The sequence below is a fragment of the Poecilia reticulata genome, linkage group LG6 (assembly GCF_000633615.1).
Source record: "Poecilia reticulata strain Guanapo linkage group LG6, Guppy_female_1.0+MT, whole genome shotgun sequence".
Classification (NCBI taxonomy): Eukaryota; Metazoa; Chordata; class Actinopteri; order Cyprinodontiformes; family Poeciliidae; genus Poecilia; species Poecilia reticulata.
Genome location: NC_024336.1, coordinates 27,367,395 through 27,391,823, shown reverse-complemented (window position 1 = coordinate 27,391,823; position 24,429 = coordinate 27,367,395). Strand labels below are relative to the sequence as shown.

General features: G+C 36.4%; 1 protein-coding gene across 2 annotated transcripts; it reads right to left on the bottom strand.

The window, feature by feature from the left end:
- Window positions 1–710: 710 nt before the first annotated feature.
- Window positions 711–22,233, bottom strand: LOC103466425 (neuroplastin-like). Of its 2 annotated transcripts, none has more exons than XM_008411971.2 (8): window positions 21,850–22,233; window positions 14,154–14,322; window positions 13,975–14,069; window positions 11,902–12,035; window positions 7,602–7,875; window positions 4,520–4,541; window positions 3,037–3,113; window positions 711–1,716 (listed from the first exon to the last, which is right to left on the bottom strand). In XM_008411971.2, the coding sequence occupies exons 1-7, from the start codon at window positions 21,938–21,940 to the stop codon at window positions 3,053–3,055; spliced, it is 846 nt and encodes a 281-aa protein (XP_008410193.1). In that variant the 5' UTR covers window positions 21,941–22,233; the 3' UTR covers window positions 711–1,716; window positions 3,037–3,052. The 2 variants fall into 2 exon arrangements, with proteins under 2 accessions (XP_008410193.1, XP_017160950.1); XM_017305461.1 differs by lacking the exon at window positions 21,850–22,233 and adding an exon at window positions 15,540–15,945.
- Window positions 22,234–24,429: the final 2,196 nt, after the last annotated feature.

Below are 24,429 nucleotides of genomic sequence, written 5' to 3'. Positions count from 1 at the left end.
ATTCAACTAGTTTAATTAAACTAATTATAATTTAAACTAGTTTAAATTAGTTTAAACTAGTTTAGTTTAAACTAAACTCAATTTAGTTTAGTTTTAAAATAAATTTAGTTTAAAACAAATTTAGTTTTAAACTAAATTAGTTCAAACTAAATTTTAAACAAATTTAGTTTAGTTTAATTTTAAACTAAATTAGCATATTTGCATATTTGCTAATTTAGTTTAAAAAAATATTTAACTCCAAATTAAATATTTCTTTTGGAACAATTTAGTTTGAAAACTAAATATTTGGCTTTCTAACAAAAAAATTTAATTTTAAAGCTAAATATTTAGCTTGCAAACTAAGCATTTAGCTGCAATTTAAATATTTATTTTGGAACTAAATATTTAGCTTTTGAAAGGTAAGTTGGAAACTAAATATTTACCTGCATTTTAAATATTTACTTTGGAACTTTGACATTTATAAACGTATGAATAACATGGTTAAGATATGACTGATTTTTTTTCAGAACAAGCTAAATAAAATAAATTAGTTCATTTTTTAATGTGAATAATGTGTTTGTTGCTCTCCTCAGCTGTAATTCCCTCATGATCCCACTAGATGGTGCTCTTCACACATTTTCACAGGGAACGCTGCAAGAGTGTTTTATTCCAAACATGTAAGACGTTATATATATGCTATATATAAAAACTGCTTAAAGAAAACACCACAGTTTGTTTGTCTTAATATATTTATTGTTAAAAATGAGTTGAAGTCCTGGGAAACGTGTCAGCTCTGACATGGGTCTCTCTCCCGCCGCCTCCCATGCCAGCTGATGAAAACTCATGCAGCTGTGTAAATATGCCATCGATGCTCTACGGTGATCCTACTAGTTTAAAGCTTTGTCACAGAGGAATCAGAAGCTGCAATGACTTTCAATATACTGATATGGATAATAATTGCATAGGATAATAGCCATGCTGTACAACACACATGAATACAAAATAATATGTTAGAATGATTCAGATTTCCTAAAGTAGATTTGTACAGTTTGTCGTTATTCTTAACATTTAAGTGCATCATATGATATGAATAATCTATATATTAAATGATCTGATACATAATTATAGCGATTTATTACATACAGTACATACATGAAGTAAAGTAAACCTTTTAACAGCTTTAGAGGGACACTGCAAAGCCCTTAAATGTGATATACATATATTTTATATATATTTATATGATATAATAAAATGAATTGATGGTATGCAGAAGAATGATAAAACTATACACATCTGTCATACCGGATTAAGGTGATCTTTTCTTATACATTGCAGGGTTTTTGTTTTTCACAGTACAGTTTCCACAACCTCAGGAGAAAAATAATAACAATAAATAATAATAATTATAATAATAAATAAAAAAAATCAGGAAGAAAGCCAATTCTGTGTCAAACAGAAGGTCGACATTTCGCATGCATTATTTTATAAGTTGTAAAAATATAAAATTAGCGATTAAGAAGGAAAAAACTCAACACCCGCATGCAGCAACAATGGTTATAATGTTAACTCTGTAATGGTTTGAGTAGCTTCATGTCTCACACCCTCACACAATGAAATAATAAGGCATGCCTCATTTGATCCCACAACCACTCCTCTAATGGCAGATACATTGATGAGCGACAGCTATGGAGTCCCTTCTTGTTTACCTTCATATGGTCAATACATGATTAATGAGACCTGCAAACAGAGAGAAGATTTAATCATCAAACCAGCATCTTTAATACAAATCATCATGTTTCAGAGTCATATTGAGAACAGGCGTCCCCTGATGAGTGTAGCCCATCCTAGCTTCTCTTTATGAACTATAAGAATATATAAGACCCGCATAAAAGATTCATTAAAACATTGCTGTCATGAGTGTTGATTAATGATTTAAAAGGAGCTAACATCAGGTGAAGAAAAGTTATAAAATATACTCTGAAAAAACACAAACTCTCCCTAGACATTTTTGGTCTAGTTTCTAGTGCAAATATTGAAAATAAGAGAAAACTAACTTATATGTGACTTTTCAGTAAGATATGCGAATAATTGATTAATATTGACAAAAAGTCGACACATCTTTCCAATGTTATAAGTGAAACAATCTACAAGTGGAACCAGTAGGTTATTTTTAAATCAAAATTAAGGAATTGACTTGAAACAAGATATCGATATCAGCAGCAATCTCCCTGCATTTATTCTACAGAAAATATTTCCTCAGTTTAAATCAGAGGTTTTCAAAAATATCTAATAAAAAATATCTTCTTAAATTAAACTTTTAGAAGCACAAAAGGATAAACTTAAGGCACTATTCAGCTTCCATAAACAGGTTAATGGAGGCTGACCAGATGACCAAACATGCATGAGTTCTATTTGGGTTGCTAGGCAACGGGCTGGAATTGGCTGGGGTTGCCTGGTAACGGGGCTGGGCTCGACTGGGGTTGCTAGGTAACAGGGCTGGACTTGGCTGGGGTTGCTAGGTAACAGGGCTGGGGTCGGGAGATCTTTTAAAACCGCTCATTTTCCAGATATCAAAAAACATAAACTTATTGCCATAAACGGCTGAGTGTTTTTTATCCTCTTTGTTATTCTTTTTTAACGCTTGGGCTGATTTTAGAAGCAGCAGAAACGCAAATGGAATTACAAAAATGTGCAAAATGTGAATATTGTGTAAAACGTCCCCTTTAAAGCTGGGCCAGGCCGTGCGATCAGAAAGAAAATTCCTAGAAGTTAACTTGAACTGGATGTCTTCGGTGACTCAGTGTGACTGACACACCAAAAACTGATTTAGCTCCGTCATAAACATCAAGCTGTGTCTGATAGCATCTGAGAAAAATCCTTCAGCAACAGATGTCTGATTTCTTTCCTTCTGCTATTGCTGTTATGTTCCAATTGATTAAAAAACTTGTAGTTTCCCGACTGGTTGTTGGTAAAAATTAAGCTAAAAATCAGCTGATTTTCTCAGTGCATCTCTTGGCTGATCATTAAAATCACTTCCAGCAGGAATAAAACACTTACTGTTCAGACAGGTTTCTCAGTTTGTGTTCCTCTGACGGAGATTCTTGTCTTTGTGGTTGTTGGTCGAATTAGTTTTCCTTAAGCAGAAAATAAGCAACAGTCAGTTGTCATCTTGCATTTATTAAAAATATAAATAGTACATTTAAATCTCAGAATAAATAACTGTTTTAAAACAATATATGGGGAAATTTAAAGTTGGAACATGAGGAAAATAGAAAACATTTTCTCTAGTTTCTTTTTGAAGAACACTGAAAAAACACAAAATTGTACCAAGTATTTTTGGTCTAGTTTCTAATACAAATATTTTTAGTGTACTTGAACTAAGACAAAATATACAAGTAACTCTTCAACAAGATGTAGGAGTTTGCTTTAAGTCTAGATAGTGTTTAGTGTTTTTGCAGTGCAGGCCTCACATTAAACTTGTAGTTTTTTTGTAATGTCTTGTCCCTGTTAAAGTAAATGAAAAATGTTGTAATGTAGCCAAAATATCTGCTCTACATCATATCAGTGCTTTAGTTCTATATTTTTCATGGCCATTTATTTTAGTCTTCCAATAATAATCACTGTTTCGGGTGAGATTGAGCTGGTTTTTAAGAATTGAGGTTATTCCACTTTGGGACAACAACAATGTAATGTTATCGATGATCATCATCTTTATATATATATATTTTTTTCAAATACAGTTTCAACTGAAATTATTTTCCCCCTTTTGTAAATTAAATGTACTGGCAAAAAAATGACACTTTTACTCAAAGTTTTCACTTTTCTGGAAATCCCAAACAGTAGAGGTGAGAATTTATCGTATCGTAACGTTTATCATTTATTGTGATAAAATTCTAATCCTGATAAGAATTCTGATTAATCATCATGACGATAAATTCCCATTAATCATGTTTAAATCGCCCCCAAACTCACTGTATTGTTGGGATTATTAATTTTACTATTTTCTCCACTGTTTGTTCAATAAATGTCAATAAATTTGAAAACATGATATGAATCCCATTTCTTTACGTGACTGGTGTACAAAACTAGCACATTAAAATGGAGATGTTTGTATCTTTGTTGTATTCATACAGTTTCCTAAAAAGGAAGCAATAAGTAGTTTTTCTCATCATTTTTATCGCTTTCACAATAATGCCACAAAATATCATAATAAAACTATAAGTCTATATCGCCAACACCTACTTTACTGCAGTTAACTACAGTTTTTACAAACCTTTAGCAACATAAAAACACATTTATCTCCTCATCGATATTGCAGATGTCAACGTTTGATTCAGATCAGGCATGTTCCACTCTAACATCGACAATCCAGGGATTTATTCGACATCTGAAACAGTAATACTGCAACCGTATGTTCTGTGACCCAGATCTGAGGACACCATTTACAGTGAGATCCATCAGGATAATCTACAACAAAACACACACTACTTCACAAAGCTTAACACAGATAAGGTAGCGCAGGCTGCATGTTGGTACTTACACTGGTCCAGCTAGGTCATCGTCTGCAGCAACAGGGAGAAACGAGGAGCAGAAAATGAATAAAATAACGGTAAAGACGGTGAACACGCTGATGAAATCACACGAGTTTAACTCGAAACACACAAAGCTGTTTCATTTCTACATCTATACAGACTGATGGAGCGAAGAGGCAGCATAAAGAAGACTTTTACATGCTAAAAAGAAAAATAACTGATTAAATCACTCATGAAGGAATCACAATTTAAAAAAAACATTTACACACAATCAAAATGCAGATTTTAAATATTATAGACACGTTGAACGCGATTTCATGCACGCAACTCCCTGCTGGAGGGCAAAAACCAGCCACCCGACGATGACTAGCATTGGTTTTAGTTAAAAAGGTAACATGGTAAACCTTAAACGTTTTCATAATATGTGAAAGAAGAGAGGATTCAGTGCTTTGCTGAATCCTCTCAAGGTTCAAAGGTCATCACATTTCACAAGTCAGTAAAACATTTTAACTAAGAGAAAATAGCAAGGGAGAGGGAAGTAGGTCAGACATGCTAGCTTGACTTTGACAACCTTAACATGTAGATGTGAAATATCTGTGTGATTTGGTTCAGTTAAAATATATATTTTTATATATTTTTTATATTGCGTTTGTCTCTATTTGATAGAGCTGAATGTGGACATGGAGATGTATTTTGTTTTTGTGTAAAATTCAAACAAAACGTTAAGGAAAACAAAAACATAAATAAAAAAGGCGAACCACACAGCAGTTCTCTGACAGATCGTCGGTGGAGCAGGTGTTCAAATGAGCTAATCAATCACCGCTGCGTTCAGACGATCACTCATCAATAATCACAAAATAAACGTCAGGCTTGAAGACATGACACTGTAACGGACTGAATGTTCAGTTCTTTGTTTGCATGTTTTCTAGTGTTGAATCCTGGCACAGAAGTGGAGCTGTTGTCAGCCGGTTGCTATGGCAACGCGTCTGCGTATACTATAGCCGACACAGAAAGCCAGAAAAAAAAGAAGAATACGAGTGGTTTTGAGTTGTTCTTCACTGGTTTTTCTGCTTTGTTTTCCCTTTTTGGTGGAGTAAATCAATAATACCGACATCTCCAGGTTTCATTTGCTTCTGTGGTCGGCAAGTAAAAAGAATGTTTTTGCCCTCCACCCGTGTGCACATGTGCAAAGTTTCCAGATGTAAGCAGCGACATGCAGCGTGTCTGTACTGCTGTCATGCTTGGATAAGCACAGGTCTGTCAGACTCATTCGCTTAGTAATGGTGTGAAACAGCAGAAAGAACTGAGAGAAACAAAACATATCCACTTCACTGGAAAAGCAACTGCAGAGAATAGTTTGGAAAATAAAACAAAAAAAAAAAGTCCAGCAGAAGCATAAGCTGTGCTATGAAGAGGAGGAAGATAATATGCATTAAAATTCAGGCAGCATGCAACGTCTCACACTTACCACGAACACGGTTTAGGTTACGCAATTTAGGAGGAGGAAGGAGGAAGACGGGAGACATTACAGCAGTCTGTTAAAACATTCAGCAGCTAACAGACTCAAAAACAAACGAAAAGCTTAACCAGTCTACAGTGGTTTTTAATTATTCCTGTTTAACACAAAGTTCTGAGAGATTTCCATTTAAATAACAAAAATCCTGAGCATTTGAGAAAAAAACATTTTCCATTCACCAGATCAAGATTATTAATCTGCTTTTATTAAATGTTTCAAAATCTATATTATGGATTTATCCAATCATTACTAAGTTAACCGACACTTACAGATTATTTAAGTTACAGTTTCTGATCTGAGATTCATTCATTTTGTTTGCAAAAATAAAACAAGGCCTCAAGAAATACCAAGGTTTAAAAAGACAGGAGTTTGAAACTTAAAATTACCCACCACACTTCTACTTTCTATGTTTGTTTAAGTGAGATGTGCAGAGTGGTGACATGTTGCCCCTCCCCCACCTGTTTCTCCACCTCGCTATTACAAGATGCAAGAAAAAAAAACTACATTTCTGTTTTAAATGTGTACATTTTGTAGATTTTGTAGCTTAAAATGCAACAACACAACATTCTTTTATCACAGGATGCGTCTGCAGCTAAAAAATGTGGAAAAACTCAGGTTATTCTGCTTTACTAAACATTAATTCAGTTTCTGTTATTGACTTTTGTAAATTAACTGGTTAATTATTAGTTATCAAAAGATGTTTAATATGAGATATTTTTTTTTACAGATTTTGAAAAGGTGAAGTTAAAAATGTCACTCAAGGAGTTCTGTGTAGGACATATTTACAAAGTTTTTTGTGTTAAATGGAAATTGTAAATATATTTTATACAGTTTTGGCTTTGTTAATACTTTCAGTATGTTGGTCTTTTAACAAATGGCTCTTTTTAAACTATATAATCCAGTTAATTGCTAAATTAATAGATTTTTTTCCATTATCGACTAATCTGATTAATCTCATTAATCATATCTAGTAAAAACTTAACATTCCTAAATCCAGTTTTCTCATTAAACCATAAAGTTTATGTTTTTCTGTTCTCACCGATTCCCTGCATGTCGCATTTGATCAGCGTGAGACAATATCAGAATTCTGTTTGAGGGGAAAAGGTCGCTCAAATACCATTAATGCATCATTTATTCTGTCCTCCGACACTCAAAAACAAAGCAGCTAATATTCGAGAGCCACTTGTTGGCACTGAAGCAGCTGAAAGACGAGTTACTCTGGTTAAGTTTGCAGAAGCTTTCAAAGCTGAAGCTTCCCTGGAAATAAATTAATAATTGAAAAAGTCCACATCTGCAGGACTGCAGGATCAGGTTGCTCATTAATATTAAATGGATGAAGCTGTTGTGACAAGGTGCAGCCTTCAGTGTCTGTGCTGTGTCCACCTGACCGGAATAAATTATTGACTGCAGCCGCAGCGCAGTGTTAAGTGACTCCTCTAGAAAACAAACCACGGCGAGGAAAGCTGCTCAAAAGGCAAAAATTTACAAATTAATATTTAAGAAAAACTAAACTGAGTTCCCTAATACACCAAAGCCACACACCTGGTGGTTGAGCATCACAACTGGTGACTCACCGTCTTGTAAATCCTCCGGCTTCTTGCGCTTCTCGTAAACAACGATGATGATGACCAGGATGATGATCTCAGCCAGAACGCCCAGCAGCGGCCAGAGCGGCGCCAGCAGGCTGCGCACCCTCAGCACCAACTTCTCGTTATGGCTGCCGATGATGTTGGTGGCGTTGCACATGTACTCGCCGGGGTCCAGGTTGATGTCCAGGTTGGAAATGTGCAGCTCGGTGTAGTTCTCCCTGCTGAAGACGGAGAAGCGTCCGGTGGAGTTGTCGATGTCCTGCCAACGGGTCGGACACAAAACCGTTACAGATTCCTGAAGGTTTGGGAAAATTAAAGCTGCTGGTTTTACAGATGCAGCATGAGAAAGACGCATGAATAGCCAGGAAGATTTAAAAACAAAACAATCAGACAGAAATCTAACTCTTTAGTGGGTAAAAAAGTTATTTTCTACATAGGTTACGCCAAGAAAATAAAAATAAAATTACAAGAAATCATAATGTTTCAAGAATAAAGTCATAATATCATGAAAATAAAGTCATAATATTAGAACTTTATTCTGACATTATTCCAACTTTATTCTGGCCTTATTTTGACTTAATTTTCCTACGAGTTTATTGTAGTAAGGTTATTTTTTTATTTATTTTTCTTAGTATAGCCTTAATACTCATTGGTACGTTTCTAACGATCGCTGGAGCCAAACTTCTTTATCAACAGGTCTTCATTTATTCTTCTTCTATAACACTTTATAAGTTTATATCTCACAGAGATTGAGAGATGAATCCTTCCTGCATATTTTCTCTGGTTTTATATCTTCTGCTTTCTCTACAGTCGTAGGAAAAAGACGACTTACTGAGACGTCTCTGTGCTTTTCTGTCCAAATGTTTTGCATCATGGTTATATTATACAAAAAATGTTGTGTTTAAAGGCAAAGTCTGTCAGTATGTAATTTAAAGGTCATGCAATCTAACACAGCCTGAGAAACAGAAATCACCACCTCACACATTCACAGTTAGCAGAAAGCATGACGAGCTTTTCCACATATTCATCCTTTGCCAAACACATCAGGGCTGTTTGCTGCAGATCAACTCAATTTCATCTCACTCCTTTTGAAGTCCATTCACATTTATCACTCTGCAGACCTTCCCGTCTGAAAAATAATTTTTCTGGCCTTGAAAACAACCAGTTAGCATAAATATAGCATCTAATGGTTGCTAGGAGACTTCGACACCCCAAGATGTGAAGAGATTTTCTTTCCACTTCCCTGTCAATCAGAGATTCAGATCTGCTCAGTTCTGATCCAGAACTAGGAAAATATATACTGGACTTTAAAATACTTTTGTTTATAAATCACTGACACGCTTAGCAACAAAATACGTTAAAGATTTGTAGTTAGACGAGCCATGATAACCAAATTTTTGGACGATAAATCGTCCCAGAAATTATTGCAATAAGCGATAATATTGTTGTTTTGAAACCAAACACAGAGAAGCAGAATTCAGTTTTTACTCTCCATTAATCTTGAACAAACTTCTAGAAAACTGCAAAACAGCTGGAATATGGAGTTCCTTTAATAATTTTCATATTTTTAAAAAGTTATGTTATTTTTATTTTTATTCTTTTTATTAATAATAACTTAAATATTGAATCTATTGAACATTTTCCTTATTTCTATTTAAAGTTGCTGCAAAATAATGTTTGTTTTATTGTGTTTTTGTCATGTAAAGCATTTAATGATCGTTTCTAAAATGTGCCAGACAAATTAACTATTTTCTACATTTTAATCTGAATTAGTTAACTTTCACAGAAAACCAGATCGTTCTAGTTTTTACAAATTGATGAAACTAAATATGTTAACTCAAAACCTCAGTAGAAAACACTCTGATCAATTGAAAATACTAACATTTATTACAAAGATTTTACATCATATTAATTCAAGATCAATTTTAATATAAACAAACAAAAAAAATCCTCATAACTGTCTTTTGTTCTCATTCGTTTTTCCAGTGTAAAATTATGAAGCAATAAGTTATTTTCAGGTTTTCTAAGCTTGAAAATGTGTGTGTGCTTCATCTTTCCTGTAGTAACATTTCTTCATATTGCACCATAAATATTGGACGCTTTAAACCGCCATCTCCTTTAATATGTTAAACAAATGAAAAATCTGGGCCTAATTGCTGCCTCACAATGAGAAGCCATAGTATTAGATTACAGTCGTTAAACAAATGGTGGCTTAGCTAAAGTGGATTTTGACTTCCTAATCTGCAGCGCTGCCTTCTGCTCAGATCAGGCAGGCCAACAGTTTTAACTTGGATTTGGAAGTGACAACCTGTTCTTGACCCCCTGCATTCATTTTCCAGTCAGCTTTTTTCTTAGTGAGACATTTCTTACTGGTTTGTCTCGTCTTTTGAAAGCGTTAACCTCTTTATTTTAAAAATCTATCAATTTAACAAGCAAAGAAACAGAAAAAGGAGAGATTTGATGGATTGTCTGTGTAGGTTTTCTTACAACTTTGAGCAATTATGTAAATTTATTTTTTTTATTATTTTTTTTTATTCTAAACCCTTACAGGGACTGAAAGCTCGTGCACGATGTATCCTGCTTCTGGATTTTCAACACCCCGCAGGATCAAGCAGGGGCAGCAGATGCATCATAATATGTATAATAGAGAATAAACTCAACCACCAATTGATGGTTAATAATATCTATTATTAACCATGTTTATAAACCATTATTAATTGATGGTTAATAATATCTATCAGTGTCTTGATTGTAATATAAAATGTCTTTCTTCAACAGCAAATGGTGTCTTAGACTTTGCATATTCCAATTAACAGGCATGATTATTAAAATAGATGATAAAAAACCGACTTAAAAAATCATCACGCTATGTTATCTGTTCATTTAATTTTCTTCAATAATGATAATTATGGACAGAAAAGTAACTTAAAATAAATAATGCACACAGGTCTGTCAACATGATACATTTTGCTGGACAATAAATTGTCCCTGAAGTTATCGCGATAAATGATAATATTGTAGTTTTGAAACCATTTTCAAGCAATATAACAAAAATAATGCCATAATAATTAATGAAGACATTCTCAAAGCTCAATAAACTTGAGATTGTATTAAAAATGTTGCATTGGAAATGAAGGACATTTTAAATACATAAAACAACATAAACATAAAATAAAATGAATTATTGAGTCTCTGTAAACAAAATTGTCCTTCCAAAAAAAGGCTAGTTGAGACCAAAACGCCAATCTGAAAACTTTTATCATCCAGTTTTTGGTAGAAAGAGAGAAAAGAAAAAAACTATAAATCATGCAGATGGAAATTATTGATGAGATTAATTGATTTATAGCTTATCGTGATAGGCCTACTGTACATTCACATTGAAGGAAATAATGTTACATGAAACCTGAGGATAGGAGTACCGTATTTTCCACACTATAAGGCACCTAAAAACCTTCAATTTCCTCAAAAACCGACAGTGCGCCTTATAATCCGGTGCGCCTTTTATATGGACCAATATTGAGCCACAACAGGTCTAGCAGCTACGGTAAGCAGCCGCCGACTTCATTTTTGCCCATAGAAGAAGCGCGCAGTGCATGCTAGTTGTCAGAACTCTGGTTTGTTAATAAAGTTTGACTGACGTATCTACCTACCGACCTGATAATCAGGTCGTCTGCAGGTCATTTAGCACCAGGTTCTCCACCAACATGCTGTGCGCGAACGGAGAAGGGTGACCATCGTCCGGCCCAGGCGCGGAAGTCTCTCCTCGCCGACCAGAGTCGGTCTGTTTTGTTGACATTCTTTATGTCAACAAAGTGGCTTTAGACATTCATCCGGGATGCTTCGACTAGGTTTACCAAGGGACCAACCCCTATACATTTAAAGCCAGGGGGAAGAGAGACAGAGTCTGCGGCGGCAGCGTGTCGGTTGGTCTGTGTTACCCAGAAAGCAGTTGGGCACAATATCGCAACACCAACACCGTGAGTGAAACAATGACTGGGGCAGACTACTATATAAAGTACTTGGGGACCAATTTTTTATTATTACACATTTGTAGAGAATGGAACAAATCATGTGCCGTATCGGTTCGTATGGGACGGGTGGAAACCTTAACTGGAGCATTCGCCTTATAATACGATGCGCCTTATATATGAAAAACGTTTTAAAATAGGCCATTCATTGAAGGTGCGCCTTATAATCCGGTGCGCCTTATAGTGCGGAAAATACGGTGAGTAATAAACAAATGTTCATTCCTAAACTGTGTCTGGTGATATTATTGATGACCTACCCTTATGCCAGTCGGGTCGATCTTGTGCCAGGTCCAGATAGGGTGAGGGTAGCCCGCAGACTTACAGTAGAGCACGGCGCGGTCGCCCTCGTTTTTATTCTCACTGCGCTTGTGGCCTGTTATGATGGGAGCAGCTGAAACAAAAAATTATAATTCAGACATTATTTCAAGAAACAAAAATACACAGAATATATTGCAGTTTTTATTTTAGCCAAAGTTATTAAGAGCCATTGTGAAAGGTCTAAAGAGCCACAGGTTGAAGAGGGCCAAATGAACAACTATGGCAAGCCGGATTTGGCCTGCGTTCCTTGAGTTTGACACCGGTCCTCTAGAAGTAATTTGTGTTTAACAAAAGTGACTTTTCACTTTGAAAATCAATGGAAATGCTGATTGTTTGTTAGGGTTTTTGGCTCTAAAATTTTACATTTGCCACTTAAACTGAAAGAATTTATAATTCATCAATGCTACATATTATTAAGAAGGAAATAATAAATCTAAATATTAATAAATATGAATCAAGTTATGAATTATGTACTTTAAGAAACTGCTAATTTCTGCTTTAACGAGCAGAAGAAACGCTCCAACAAATAATAAGCGCACCTTCCAAAAATCCAATTGGCCTCTGCAGTCATGCATGTGTGACGGCAGAAAAGGCTGACCGGATTTTACCGTTGAGACCTAATCCCTCGCCATCAGGCAAACAAGACACCATCTGCTGCCACTGAGCCGGGCATTGGCTGGATGAAGGTGTCAAGGGCGCCGGCTGCCCTGAGCAGCCAGCAGAGCCGTTTGAAATCACAGGTCCAACATGACGGGGCAGCGAGGGCTCACAGCTCAGATGGGACCTCATGCAAAACTCACATTTTACATGTTTTCTGTACTTCCACTTGAATTTCTAGTGCTTCTTAAAAACAGCCCAAGCGTTAAAAAAAATAGCCAATAAAACAAAATAAAAAATAACAACCCAGTTGTTGTTTTTTTTAATCAATAAATTATTGTTATTTTGTGTTTGAAAAATTAGTTGTTTCAAAAAAAAAAAAATCTTTGGAATGTAAAGACACAAATCAGCAGGCACTGACCTCTCACCTAGTGACCCCAGAGAAGCCCAGCCCGTTACCTAGCAACGCCAGCGGAACTCTGCCCGTTACCTAGCAACCCAAGCTGAGCTCCAGCACATTTATTCAACTGGTTTTACCGCAGTAGTTGTTCCTGTACGATCGTTTGACTCATTTACGCTGAAGAAATACTAGTAGATTATTCTTAAAATTAACTTCAACAAAGTTTAACGTATTTATTTATGTTAATTAAAATACTACCTGTTATAAGAAGACCTATTTTCCTAAACAATATTATAATTCTCTTAATGAATAATATTGGTCGTAATTTAGTTCAAAGATTATAATTCAGTAAAGAATTGTGTATTGGACTCATGGGACCGTTAGCTAGCAGCTACCTTCAACTTGGCTTGTGGTGGACTCATCACGGACAAAAACAAAAAATCTTCATTTTTATAATAATCACATTTTTATGAGGCGTTTCCCATGTGTTAATGGTGAAAATTAATTGATTACAATCTTTCCTCAGTATTTATACTTACTTGATTTTTTCTTTTGTTTCCAGAAGCAATCTTGCAAAATGCTTCTTTTTACCTTTATTTCTTCTCTTTAAATCATATTCTATTTTTAAATATAAAAAAATATATGACACACAAAACAAAAGAAATAAAAAGATTTTAACATATGCTGATGGTATGAATTGTGCTACCAGAACAGATGGTGCAGTCACAGTAGCCATTTTTATGTGTGAGTCTAAACGTTGAGTTGGGAGGCGTGACCATTAACTTTCTCCGATTTAAAGTGACAGACGCCCAAAAACAGCTCATTCTGAAAGGAGCTCAAAATAGCTACAACGGAACAGACTAAAATCTTATTATCCCAGAATGGGTAAGTGCAAAAAAAACTGTAAAGAATACATTTTGTATAGCGCAGAGACCTATCAAAATCTGTTCAAGAAAGTATAATAGGCCACCTTTAAAAAGGTAAATATGCCCGCAGCTCAAAAATAAGCACCTACATTTTATTTCGATGGTGGCGTTGGCAGGTGGAGCCATTTCAAAGTTGTAGACACACATGTACAAGCCGGCGTCGTCTCCTCTTAGTCTGTCGAGCCTGCAGATCAGAACAGAACCTCAAGTTGACCCAAAAGCAGGTCACAAGGCGATATATTTAGGCCTGGGGTGCTAACTTCTCCACCTGTGCTCAGTGTTCTTGTTTTGGGTTCGCGTTCCTGAGATCTCCTCCCCGTTCTTCATCCAGTAGCTGTCCTTGGGGTTGCCGTAGGAGCTGGTCAGGTTGCACTGCAGCAAGATGCTGTCCATGTCTGAGGTGATTGTCAACGGCTCGGAGACGGAAATCGATGGCTCTGTAACAGAGAGACAACTCAGCAAAAAGTAAAATAAAATAATGCCTGCACTGCAAAAAAACCCCACAAAATTAAAATAACAAATATTGTGAAAGAAAATAGTAATTGGAATTTATTATAACAAAGATAAATCAAAATTCTTACAACAAAAGTTTATTTCAATAAATGATAATTCCATAAATGCCCACTCATAATTGATCTCTATCATATTTTATATGATGGGTTATTGTTGAAACTTCCCTTTTCTGTAAAATTTATATTTAATTTCTTTAAACTGTGATTATTTTAAGCAACTAAAATCAAATTATAAATGTTCCAATGTAAAGAAAACAAAGTAAAAAAAAATGTAAAGAAAAGTGTGGAAAGGTAAAAGAATGAACACAGGGAATAAAGAGGAAGGCTGCCTCTACATGTTGGATGGACATCGAAGGATTGACTGAATTAGGAGAAGAGCTGCAGACAATGCACTGCAAAAACACAAAATCTTATCAAGTGTTTCAGTCTAGTTTCTTGTCCAATTTGACTTTGTAATTTAAACACCTTAAAATTGGGCCTCTGTCTCTTTAAAAACTCCTGCTCTTTCTGAAACTTCGCCTCCAGGAAGTCGTCACATGGCTCCTCTATTAACCCTTTAACAACATTTTTACCAGCATTTTCACTGAGAAGTAGCTCCTATAATGAGCTCAGCAGATGCTCAGTTCCACCAGGTGTTTGCTAATTGCCGCTGGCTAGTCTGAAGGATCTGAATGAGGAAGTCATTGGGAAAAGCTGCCATGTGAGACAGAAGCTCTGGAGCTTGGAAACTGCAGCTCTGAGGAGGAGCTTCGTCTTGAAGGCGGGGCTTAGTCCAGCCAGGCGTTTTGAACAGCTGAATGGTTGCCATGGAGATCAAGAGATTTCTGAAACATGCATGAAAGAATCAAGGCAACACTCCAGGTATGTTTTCAATGAGGAAATAACTTTATAACATGATGTAAAGCTCAAAAAGGTTGAACTTTCCTGTAAGCTAGTTTTGCACTAAGGTCTCTGGACTAGAAACTAGACCAAAAAATACTTGGTAAGATTTAGTTTTTTTGCAGTGTAATGCAACTATCTTCTGCTTTCCTTCAGTTTCAGGTCTGCAGGGGAGGATGGCACCTACAGAGGGAGCTACTGATCCGCTGGAGAGTCAAACAGGAAGTGGCGGGTTGGTGGGTTTCTCAACACTGACCACTCACTCTGCAGCACAGTGACAGTGGCCTGAGCTCGGATCCACGTGGTGGCCGGGTTTTGGTGGACGTCGTTACGCCGCGGGTCGTTGCTAGCTCTGCACTCGTAGGTCCCGGCGTCATCCAGGGTGAGGTGCGAAACGCCCAGCACGCTCACCGAGTTGAGGCCGTACGCCGTGCCGATCGACACCCGCCGCTTGCGGGCGCCGTCCCACAGCTGTCTGAAAGAGTCCGCCCGGTTGATCTCGGAGTACCACCACTGGATTTCTGGGGTGGGGTTACCTACCACGTCACAGTACAGCTCAAAGGTGTCGCCTGTGAGCTTGGTCTCGGACAGAGGGGATTTCACAAAGCCCGCTGCAGGGCGGCAGACCCCCAGATCGATCAAAACAAGAAACATAAAGAGCCAAAATAAGGAATGGTTAAAGAAAAACAGGCAACAGAAAGCAGATGAGGGGGGGAAATAACTGAATAAACAAGAAAACGTGTATTAAAAGAAAGAAATCATCAGGATGAAGAAATAAAGCCTAACTTCCTCTTTTTTTAAATATTAGTCCTACTTATGGCTGGGTGATGCAGCTGAAAATAAAATAAGTGTTTTCATACATACAACAGATTATTAGGGCAACAATAAGAAAATAAAAAATACATAAAATGACAAGAATAAACTCGCATGAGAATAAAGTCAAAATGATACAAGATTAAAGTCGTAGTATTACAAGAATAGTCACAATATTATCACTTCATTCTCATAATTGTATGACTTTATTCTTACTGAAATTTTTTTGCTATATTTTTTCTTAGTAATGATCCATTGGACACATCAAATTTGGCTTTAACCTGATCAATTTTTCTTACGAAATTACGATTGGCAGAAAATATGTTCAATAATTGGCTTTTATACCAATCATCCTTTATGTGAGTGATATAGTGAAGTATTAAGCTTAGGCTACGGCAATTTTTGTGTAATTACAAGAATATAGTCATAATAAAGATACAATTTTACCAGAATAACGTCTTAAAATTATGAGAAAAAGGTTTTTTTTATTTAAAAAAAAAAGCTTAATTTTCTAGTTATTTTTCATGTTGGAGTTTTTATCAAATTACTACTTAATTATCCTAATATTATAACTTTATCCTGCAAATATTAAGACTTTATTCTTCTAACATTATGACTTTCTTTTCTTTTTTTTAAATCCTAAATTTAGTCTAATACTTTGTATATTTTGACTTGAATTCAAAGTTCAAGTAAATATGAATTTGTAAAAAAAAAAAAAAAAGACCCTTCTGAATCAAGATGGCGGCTCTGAACTTGCTGACATCACTCTGAATTATGGTAACCCAAAAATTTCATCTTCAAAAATCAAAAATTTAATTAATCAATAAAATCAATTAATCGCCCAGCTCTAGTCGTATTAAACATATCTGAAAGTTTTATTTAGTGCCATAAATATTAAAATCAATCTCAGTCTGTTATGATAAGGCTGCAGAGAAGCTAAATTGGAAAGGATTTCATATAAATTCACAAATAATTCAAAACAAAAGCAAACTATAACCTCTTTACATGGGACACAAAACTATGCACTGTAAAAATGACTTGTCTAATTTACGGTAAAACACCAGCAGCTGTGTTGGCCAGAATTTTACTGTACAAATACAGTAAAATCCGTATTTATACGGTAAAATTCTGGCAACCACAGCTGCCGGTATTTCACCATAAATTAGAGACATTTTTTTACAGTGTGTAAAACAGGTGACACCAAATGTATTGAGTTTTTTGAACGGCTGAAGACAAGACCTCACGTCTGCCTGAGCCATTATTGCTGCTATTCCTGGGAACCTTTAATTCAATTCTTTCGGGGCCGCTCTCATCTAATTTGTTCAATTAATGATGCCATAAAATCTGCAGCACAGGAATGTAAAAAGGAAAAATCCTTTATGTGACTTTGTCGTGTCTGCTTAATGAAAACATCATTAGTGATCTCTAGATAATTATTCAGTGATGAGACATACCAGAGAACAAGCACAGCTGCTATTAAAAACGATTTTTAGTTCGATTTAAGTAACAGAAACGATGAAGAGGAGGCGCTGTCTGCATCCAGACAGCACGGAGTGCCTGAGACGGAGGAGATTTAAACGGGCCGTGCAGCTCCGGCTCTCCGGGGAGCGTGTAGGCGCATGGCGGTGGCGCATGGCGGTGGACCCCCGAGTGTTTCCATAGAACAGCACTTCAGGAACAGAGCAAGAAAACAAAACAGCCGAGGAGATCCGAGGAATCACTCAGAACGGAAAGTTACTGTTTTTAATTCCAGCAGACATGATGAAGCTCAAATATAAAATACAGATTCCTACAGCAGCTTGATGGGGGGAAAAAAAGTAAATTCCAGATTTAAAGTGCTGAGAGTTTATTTAGACCAGATGTCAGAGGGACGACGGTCAAATGGAGGTTAAAGAAGTTATGTCTGTTTTTAATGCTTCTCGCTGATGTTTTTACTGAAACTTTCACCAATTATTGCATCAAAAATACAAATATTAAAATGTGCAACAAGTCAGTTTGTTGTTTTTCAGTCAAATAAATGCAATATAGGGAACTCTGGCACAATATTTTTTTCTGGACAATAAATTGTCCCATAAGTTATTGTGATAAACGATAATATTGTTTTAAGTCATATAATGGCATAAAAATGCATGAACACATTCTGAGAATTCAATAAACTTTAAATTCTAATGAACATTTAACACCAGAGCTGGAAGACATTTTAATGCTTTATTACTTATTTAAAGGAAAAAAGAGAAAAAACAAAAACATTCCTACACAAAAATATCAACACTAAATACAGGCAGAATTAAACATTTTGTTGTTAAGAACATATTACTCCAACTTTGCACACATTTACATTTATAAAAATGCAGTGCAGGTAACTTAAAAACTTAACTTTAATGTTTCTGAATGTAATTTAAAAGTTTAAAAAACATTTTTGCTGATATTCTTATGTATTGGTTTTTAATTTCTCCCTTTTCTTTTGGTGTACACAAGATAAATATTGTAATCTAGTAAATATTCACAGTGCAGAAAGTACAAGTTTGAGTTAGAAGTTGTTTAAATTTGAGCTTTTAAACTTAAGTCATTATTACAGTTCATATCTGCAGTTATTTTTGTACAGTTTGTACTTTTTCAGTCAAACATGAACCGACTCTTAATAACAAGGTTATCATTTTTCTGTAACTGATTTCAGAGTTTTACTTGTTCATCAGAGGAGATCAGGGAGTTTCAAAAAGCTCTGAGCTTCAAACACGTCAGAGACCAGAAATGGTCTTTGATGTTAAATATAACGGCTAATTGGACCCAAGACTTTTTATCCACCGCACAGAGAACACGAAGAGTCGTAAAAATCACTGCCAGACTCGTTTGGTTTATTCTTCAAACACAAAACACAGTTAAGATTCTGTTTTTGCCTCATTTCATAATTAATTTTCTGTTTGTTCTCCTTTTGTAAACATTGTTTAGGGTTTTCATCCATCCATCCATTTTCTTGACACCCTTGTCCCTTAGTGGGGTCGGGAGGGTGGCTGGTGCCCATCTCCAGCTAACGTTTCGGGCGAGAAGCGGGGTCACCCTGGACAGGTCGCCAGTCTGTCGCAGGGCAACACAGAGACACACAGGACAAACAACCATGCACACACACACTGACACCTAGGGACAATTTGGAGAGGCCAATTAACCTGACAGTCATGTTTTTGGACTGTGGGAGGAAACCGGAGTACCCGGAGAAAACCCACCATGCACAGGGAGAACATGCAAACTCCATGCAGAGAGACCCCAGACCGGAATCGAACCCAGAGCCTTCTTGCTGCAAGGCAACAGCTCTACCAACTGCGCCACTGTGCAGCCCTTGTTTAGGGTTTCCACAAATGTATAAAACTGTGCAATACGTTTGTGGCTTTTTAATGAAAACAATCAAAAAAAGCAGCTGTAGGATGTCCACCAAAAACGACACTTGAATAAATTAATAAAAGACCAAAATTGATGCATTCAAATCCGCGAAATCTAAAATTTATTTTTTTAATTTTTGCTTTTATTTTGCTTGAATCATTGCATGTTTGGCAATGATTCCCTCTGGTTTTAGATGCTGTGCAGCTGGAAGAGATTTTTGCTCTTACTCTTACTTTCAGACAGTTATGAAAGTAACAGATTTTGAGCTGTTAGCATATCATTACACTCATACAGCGACAATCTCCAGTCAGAGGGCTCTTTGGAGTTGTTGCAAGACTGACTGCTACAGCATCACCGTCCACAACTCTTCTGACGTGACTGTAAGATATCTGGATGATATAACGAACAAGAACATTTAAATATTCCTTCTCTTCCCGCAAGTTACACAACTGGTTGTTGCTAGGTAACCAAAGAGTGAGTGCATTGCTAGGAGTGGATGAATTAGTTGATTCCACCAACCTTTCTCAGCTAGCCATGAGAGGCTAAGCGGCTGAAGCCTTTTCCTCTGCCTACATCCCCCAGAATGCTGTGCGGTTCTGGATCAGAGTTTAATTAATTATTATCAATTGATGCACATAGTCCTCGTGTGACGTCACATTTCTGCACAGCAAAAAGCCCAGTGTTAATTTAACTCTGAAGAGTGTGGACTATATAAACACTGAAAAAGTGTTAATATCAACTCTGTGGGAGTTAAATCAACACTGGGAATTATGTTGTTAACTCCCACAGAGTTGAAATTAACACTTTTTCAGTGTTTATATAGTCCACACTCTTCAGAGTTAAATTAACACGGGGCTTTTTGCTGTGTGGGAACTTTGTAGCTGACAGCCATCTTGGTAGGTATCTGTAACTAACTCTCACGACAGTTGCTATGGAGTTGCTATGACAACAACAAACAAGCCACAGTCTCTGTAGAATATTCTATCAGACATGTTATTTATTGATATTGATCCCGTGTCTATCAGGATATATATTGTTATTGATTAATTGTGAAGCCCTGCTCATGATTAATATTTTGGATGTGTGTTTTGTTTGTTTCCTTTTTATTTATTGCTTTTGGTTGCTGTTTTTTATTCTAGTTATCAACAGTCACCCCCTGTTGCTAACTCAGCAACTTTCTTGATATATTTAGCAATATTTCAGATAAAGAAAATTGATATCGGCCAAAATCGGAATCTGCAGGTCCGGCTTTTTACAGATCGGTAATCAGAATCGGTGCAAAACTAATGCAGATAAAATGGTTTTTATTTATTGTCTTTTATCTTGGATATTTAAAATGCCATCACAATCTACAATAACTTTTTGAAAAACCTGAATTGATATGAGTTACAACAAAATTTAATTTCCCCTTGGGGTCAAAGTATTTTGGAATTTTAATTTAATTTGAAAGTTTATTAATCATTGAGAGGTGGAACTTGCATTGTTATGCCATTATATTACTTGAAAATTGTCTCGAAACAACAACATTTCTAGAATTTATTATAAGTTGCAAAGCTAATACGGAACAAATCAGGATTTGATCAACTATTCCTCAGATTGATATGCAAGGACGGAGTGTGCAGGAGTGCAACGCAGTCCCACACATGGGCCAAAGCGTCCGGCAGCAACAGCTACTCGGGGTAATGCTGCCATAATCTGTTTGTTGGGGATGAGATTTATGACCAAGAGGGGGTCCGCGCTGCGAGATCAACGCTGCTCTGCAGCGGAGAGCATCTCAGAGAGGGGAGTTAACAGACTGGTGGGACATTAAAGCCTCGGTTCCCAGCGCAGCATCTCTCTCTACTAAAAATAGAAGCATGCAGCAAAATGGACTGATGCTATTTACAGAGAGCCCTACTCCTGAAGTCCTACATCTAATTACACATCACCGTGGCCTACATGATGAGCTCTGCTGCGGATATCTGAGCATTCATGTGAAGGGATTTGTTTTTAACTTTTCAGGGTGCAGCTTCATCTCCAAACTAATGAGCGGAACCGGTCCTTGCTGACTGGCCGCGCCGCTCAGTATTCAGCACCACACTTCAAAGGACATTTTAGGGACGCGGTTCGGGCCTCCGTTTGGCCCAATTCAGCCTTCCGAGAACAGATTGAAGCCTATTAATGATTCATTGACCCTTCATTTTTAACGCAAGCAGCCTTTTTATTTATTTAAAAAAAATGTTTATCCACATTGGCAGGGAACGTCTGAAGCTAAAAAAGATCTCTCATATTTAATTAAAAATGTCTCTGCAGTCTTAAAAAACCGCATTCCAGCCATGATGAGAGAATGTGAGGTATGCGTTTTAATTTTTTTATTTTTTAATACAAGTAGAAAACATGTCATACCGTTTTGGGAAGAGACGGACTGCAGCATCAGCGTCCCGAATATCGCCACCGATAAGGACATGACTGCGGCTCTCGGCTTGCCAGGTATCATCTTCGGTTGCCGGAGAAATGCCGGTAAGGGAAGCGCTAAGGTGACCCGAGCGGGTGGCGGCGATGCGGGACGGAGCCTCCCAGACACTCCTGCGGAGTGACGCGGGGGAAGAGGAGGGGAAGTGTCGCTGGGTAGAGAACCGGGAGCCCGCGGCGGTGCTGCTGCCGTCTACCTGAGCGGCTCCACTGAGTCAGAGTCAGCGCCGGTGCTGCGGAGCTGCTGCTACTGCAGCCGAGGAAGGAACCACCTTTTTTAATCCGCTGTTAAATTCCAACTCCCGCGAGATTTCGAAGTAGCGCAGAGACAGCGGGACCTCGTTTATAACACGACGTCCAATCACAGAGCAATAAGGAGGGAAGATGGAAGCTGGTGTTGGACAGTTTGTTCAGCAGGAAGTATTGAACAAACTGTCCACTTCTTTTTTATATATATTTTAAGACATTTTTAAGGAGCTAATTAAACGAAATGACATATTTATTTATTCTGAACAAGCAAAATATCCAAGAAAAAAAATATTTACAACACACAGACATACATTTCTTTTTATACATATTTTTTCTGTTTGTTTTTCTGTTTGTAAGTAATTACTACAGTAATTACTACTAACTCTATACTAAACAATAAAGATTTTTAAAAAACTAATATCTAAAGATCATGACAAAAAGAAGTGCAAAACTCCATAATATGGATGATATTCTCCGCCCTCCGACGTCCAACCGTTATTCATCTTTGTAAAATAAAGTTTTAAACTTTTACCTGCCTCCATGAAGTATTAGTGTGAGTAAAGAAGCTTGATATCATGATATCATTTTGTTTTGTTAAATTCATTTTTATTTTGAGACATGTTCAAGTAGCATTTAAACACTTTTTTTTCCAATCTTGATTAAGAATTGGGTTGGTTAGTAATTAACTCCTCTTAACTGTCCTGCTTATAAAAGAAACTGAAACTTCTTAAAGTCATTCTACAGCTGTGGGTTTCTGCTTCCACAAGTTATTTCAGTTTGTTTGAAACTTTCTGTATTCACTGTTGCGAACTGAATAAGCCTGATAGGAAACGTTTGTCTTGTGTTTTTGTTCATCCTGGTCTTTTTCCTGAGTCAAGTAAGTATGCTTAATTGAAACATTTAAATCTTTTGGGATCCTACGTGGTGATTATATTTGTAAACAGAAGGAATTCAATCTACTAAATTCACATTAAAAGTTAGATATTTAATATTTTGTATGACTGAGATGTAGGGAAAACTGGGGATGACCAAAACCTTTTGCTTCAGTTTATCTAACTTCTTGACTCTTGAAGATAAAGTTCTGTATACAAAATACTTGCATGTATTTACTAAAAATGGTTCTGACTGAAAATCCTATAAGTATATGAGTTGCAACAATAAGACTTAAAATAATAATAATAATAATAACTACAACAGACACCACATTGTAGATCTAATTTTATAACAAGTGTGTTTGAGGACAGAACAACCCAGAACATCATCACTTTTTATGACAGACCAGAAGTCCGACACACCCGTTTCACAACCTATTGAAAAAATGTTTGTCTGGTAATTTTCATTTGACATGAAAATTATCTTTTTGTGAATAAGTTAGGGTGTCCAACATGTGGCCCGCGGGCCTTTTCAATCACAGAATAAATTAGCTTTGCCAGTTCATGCAGTTGATGCAGATCTACATCTAAAGACGATGTTGGGATGACATTTCCACTGATGACAGGCCGTTTAAAACAGATACAATTAAAATGTAAAATTTAAGGTGAAACACAAAGTATTCATCCAGGGTTTTGCTTTTAATTTAATTTATTGTATATAGGGGCCAAAAACATCCCGTGGCTTTTCTTAAAATGCAAACCTGCGCGTCAAAATTTAATAAACTTAACAAATTAAGGCAAGAGTGAACCATATTCTGTTCTTGTTGCTAAAACAGTACAAAAAAAACATATCTACACACAAAAGATTTAAATTGTTGGGTTTTATTAATCATCCAATCAATCATAACATGTAACTCCTTGTATGATTCTTTAATCGAACTCTAGTTCGTTTGTCCAGAAAGTCCGGTTCAAATGGGAAGATCTCAATACGCAATCAAACTCTGATGCGAATCAATGCTAACTCTGGTTCACCTAGAAACCTAGATCTCGGTTCGGTTGAAGTGAACTCTGACAGGGTTTGAACAGGCGGAGACTCCTCCCTCAAAGCAGGAAGGGACTAAAGCGCAGGGAATTCTGGGTAAACACAGACAAAATAAATGCGCCAAAGACAAAAAGTGAAACCCTACAATCGCTAAAATCTGACGTTTTTGTTTACATTCTGTGAAGAATGGAGTTGCGCTCGTCTTCTTTTAAGGTTTTTTTTATTTCCCTCCATAGTTATTGGCACAGCGCCACCACAGGCCAGGAGGGGAACAGGTTTTTCAATTAGTTTGGATCATTTCATAGTGCAATGTGAAAGCAAACCATATCAGTTGAAAATGTAGCAATTTTG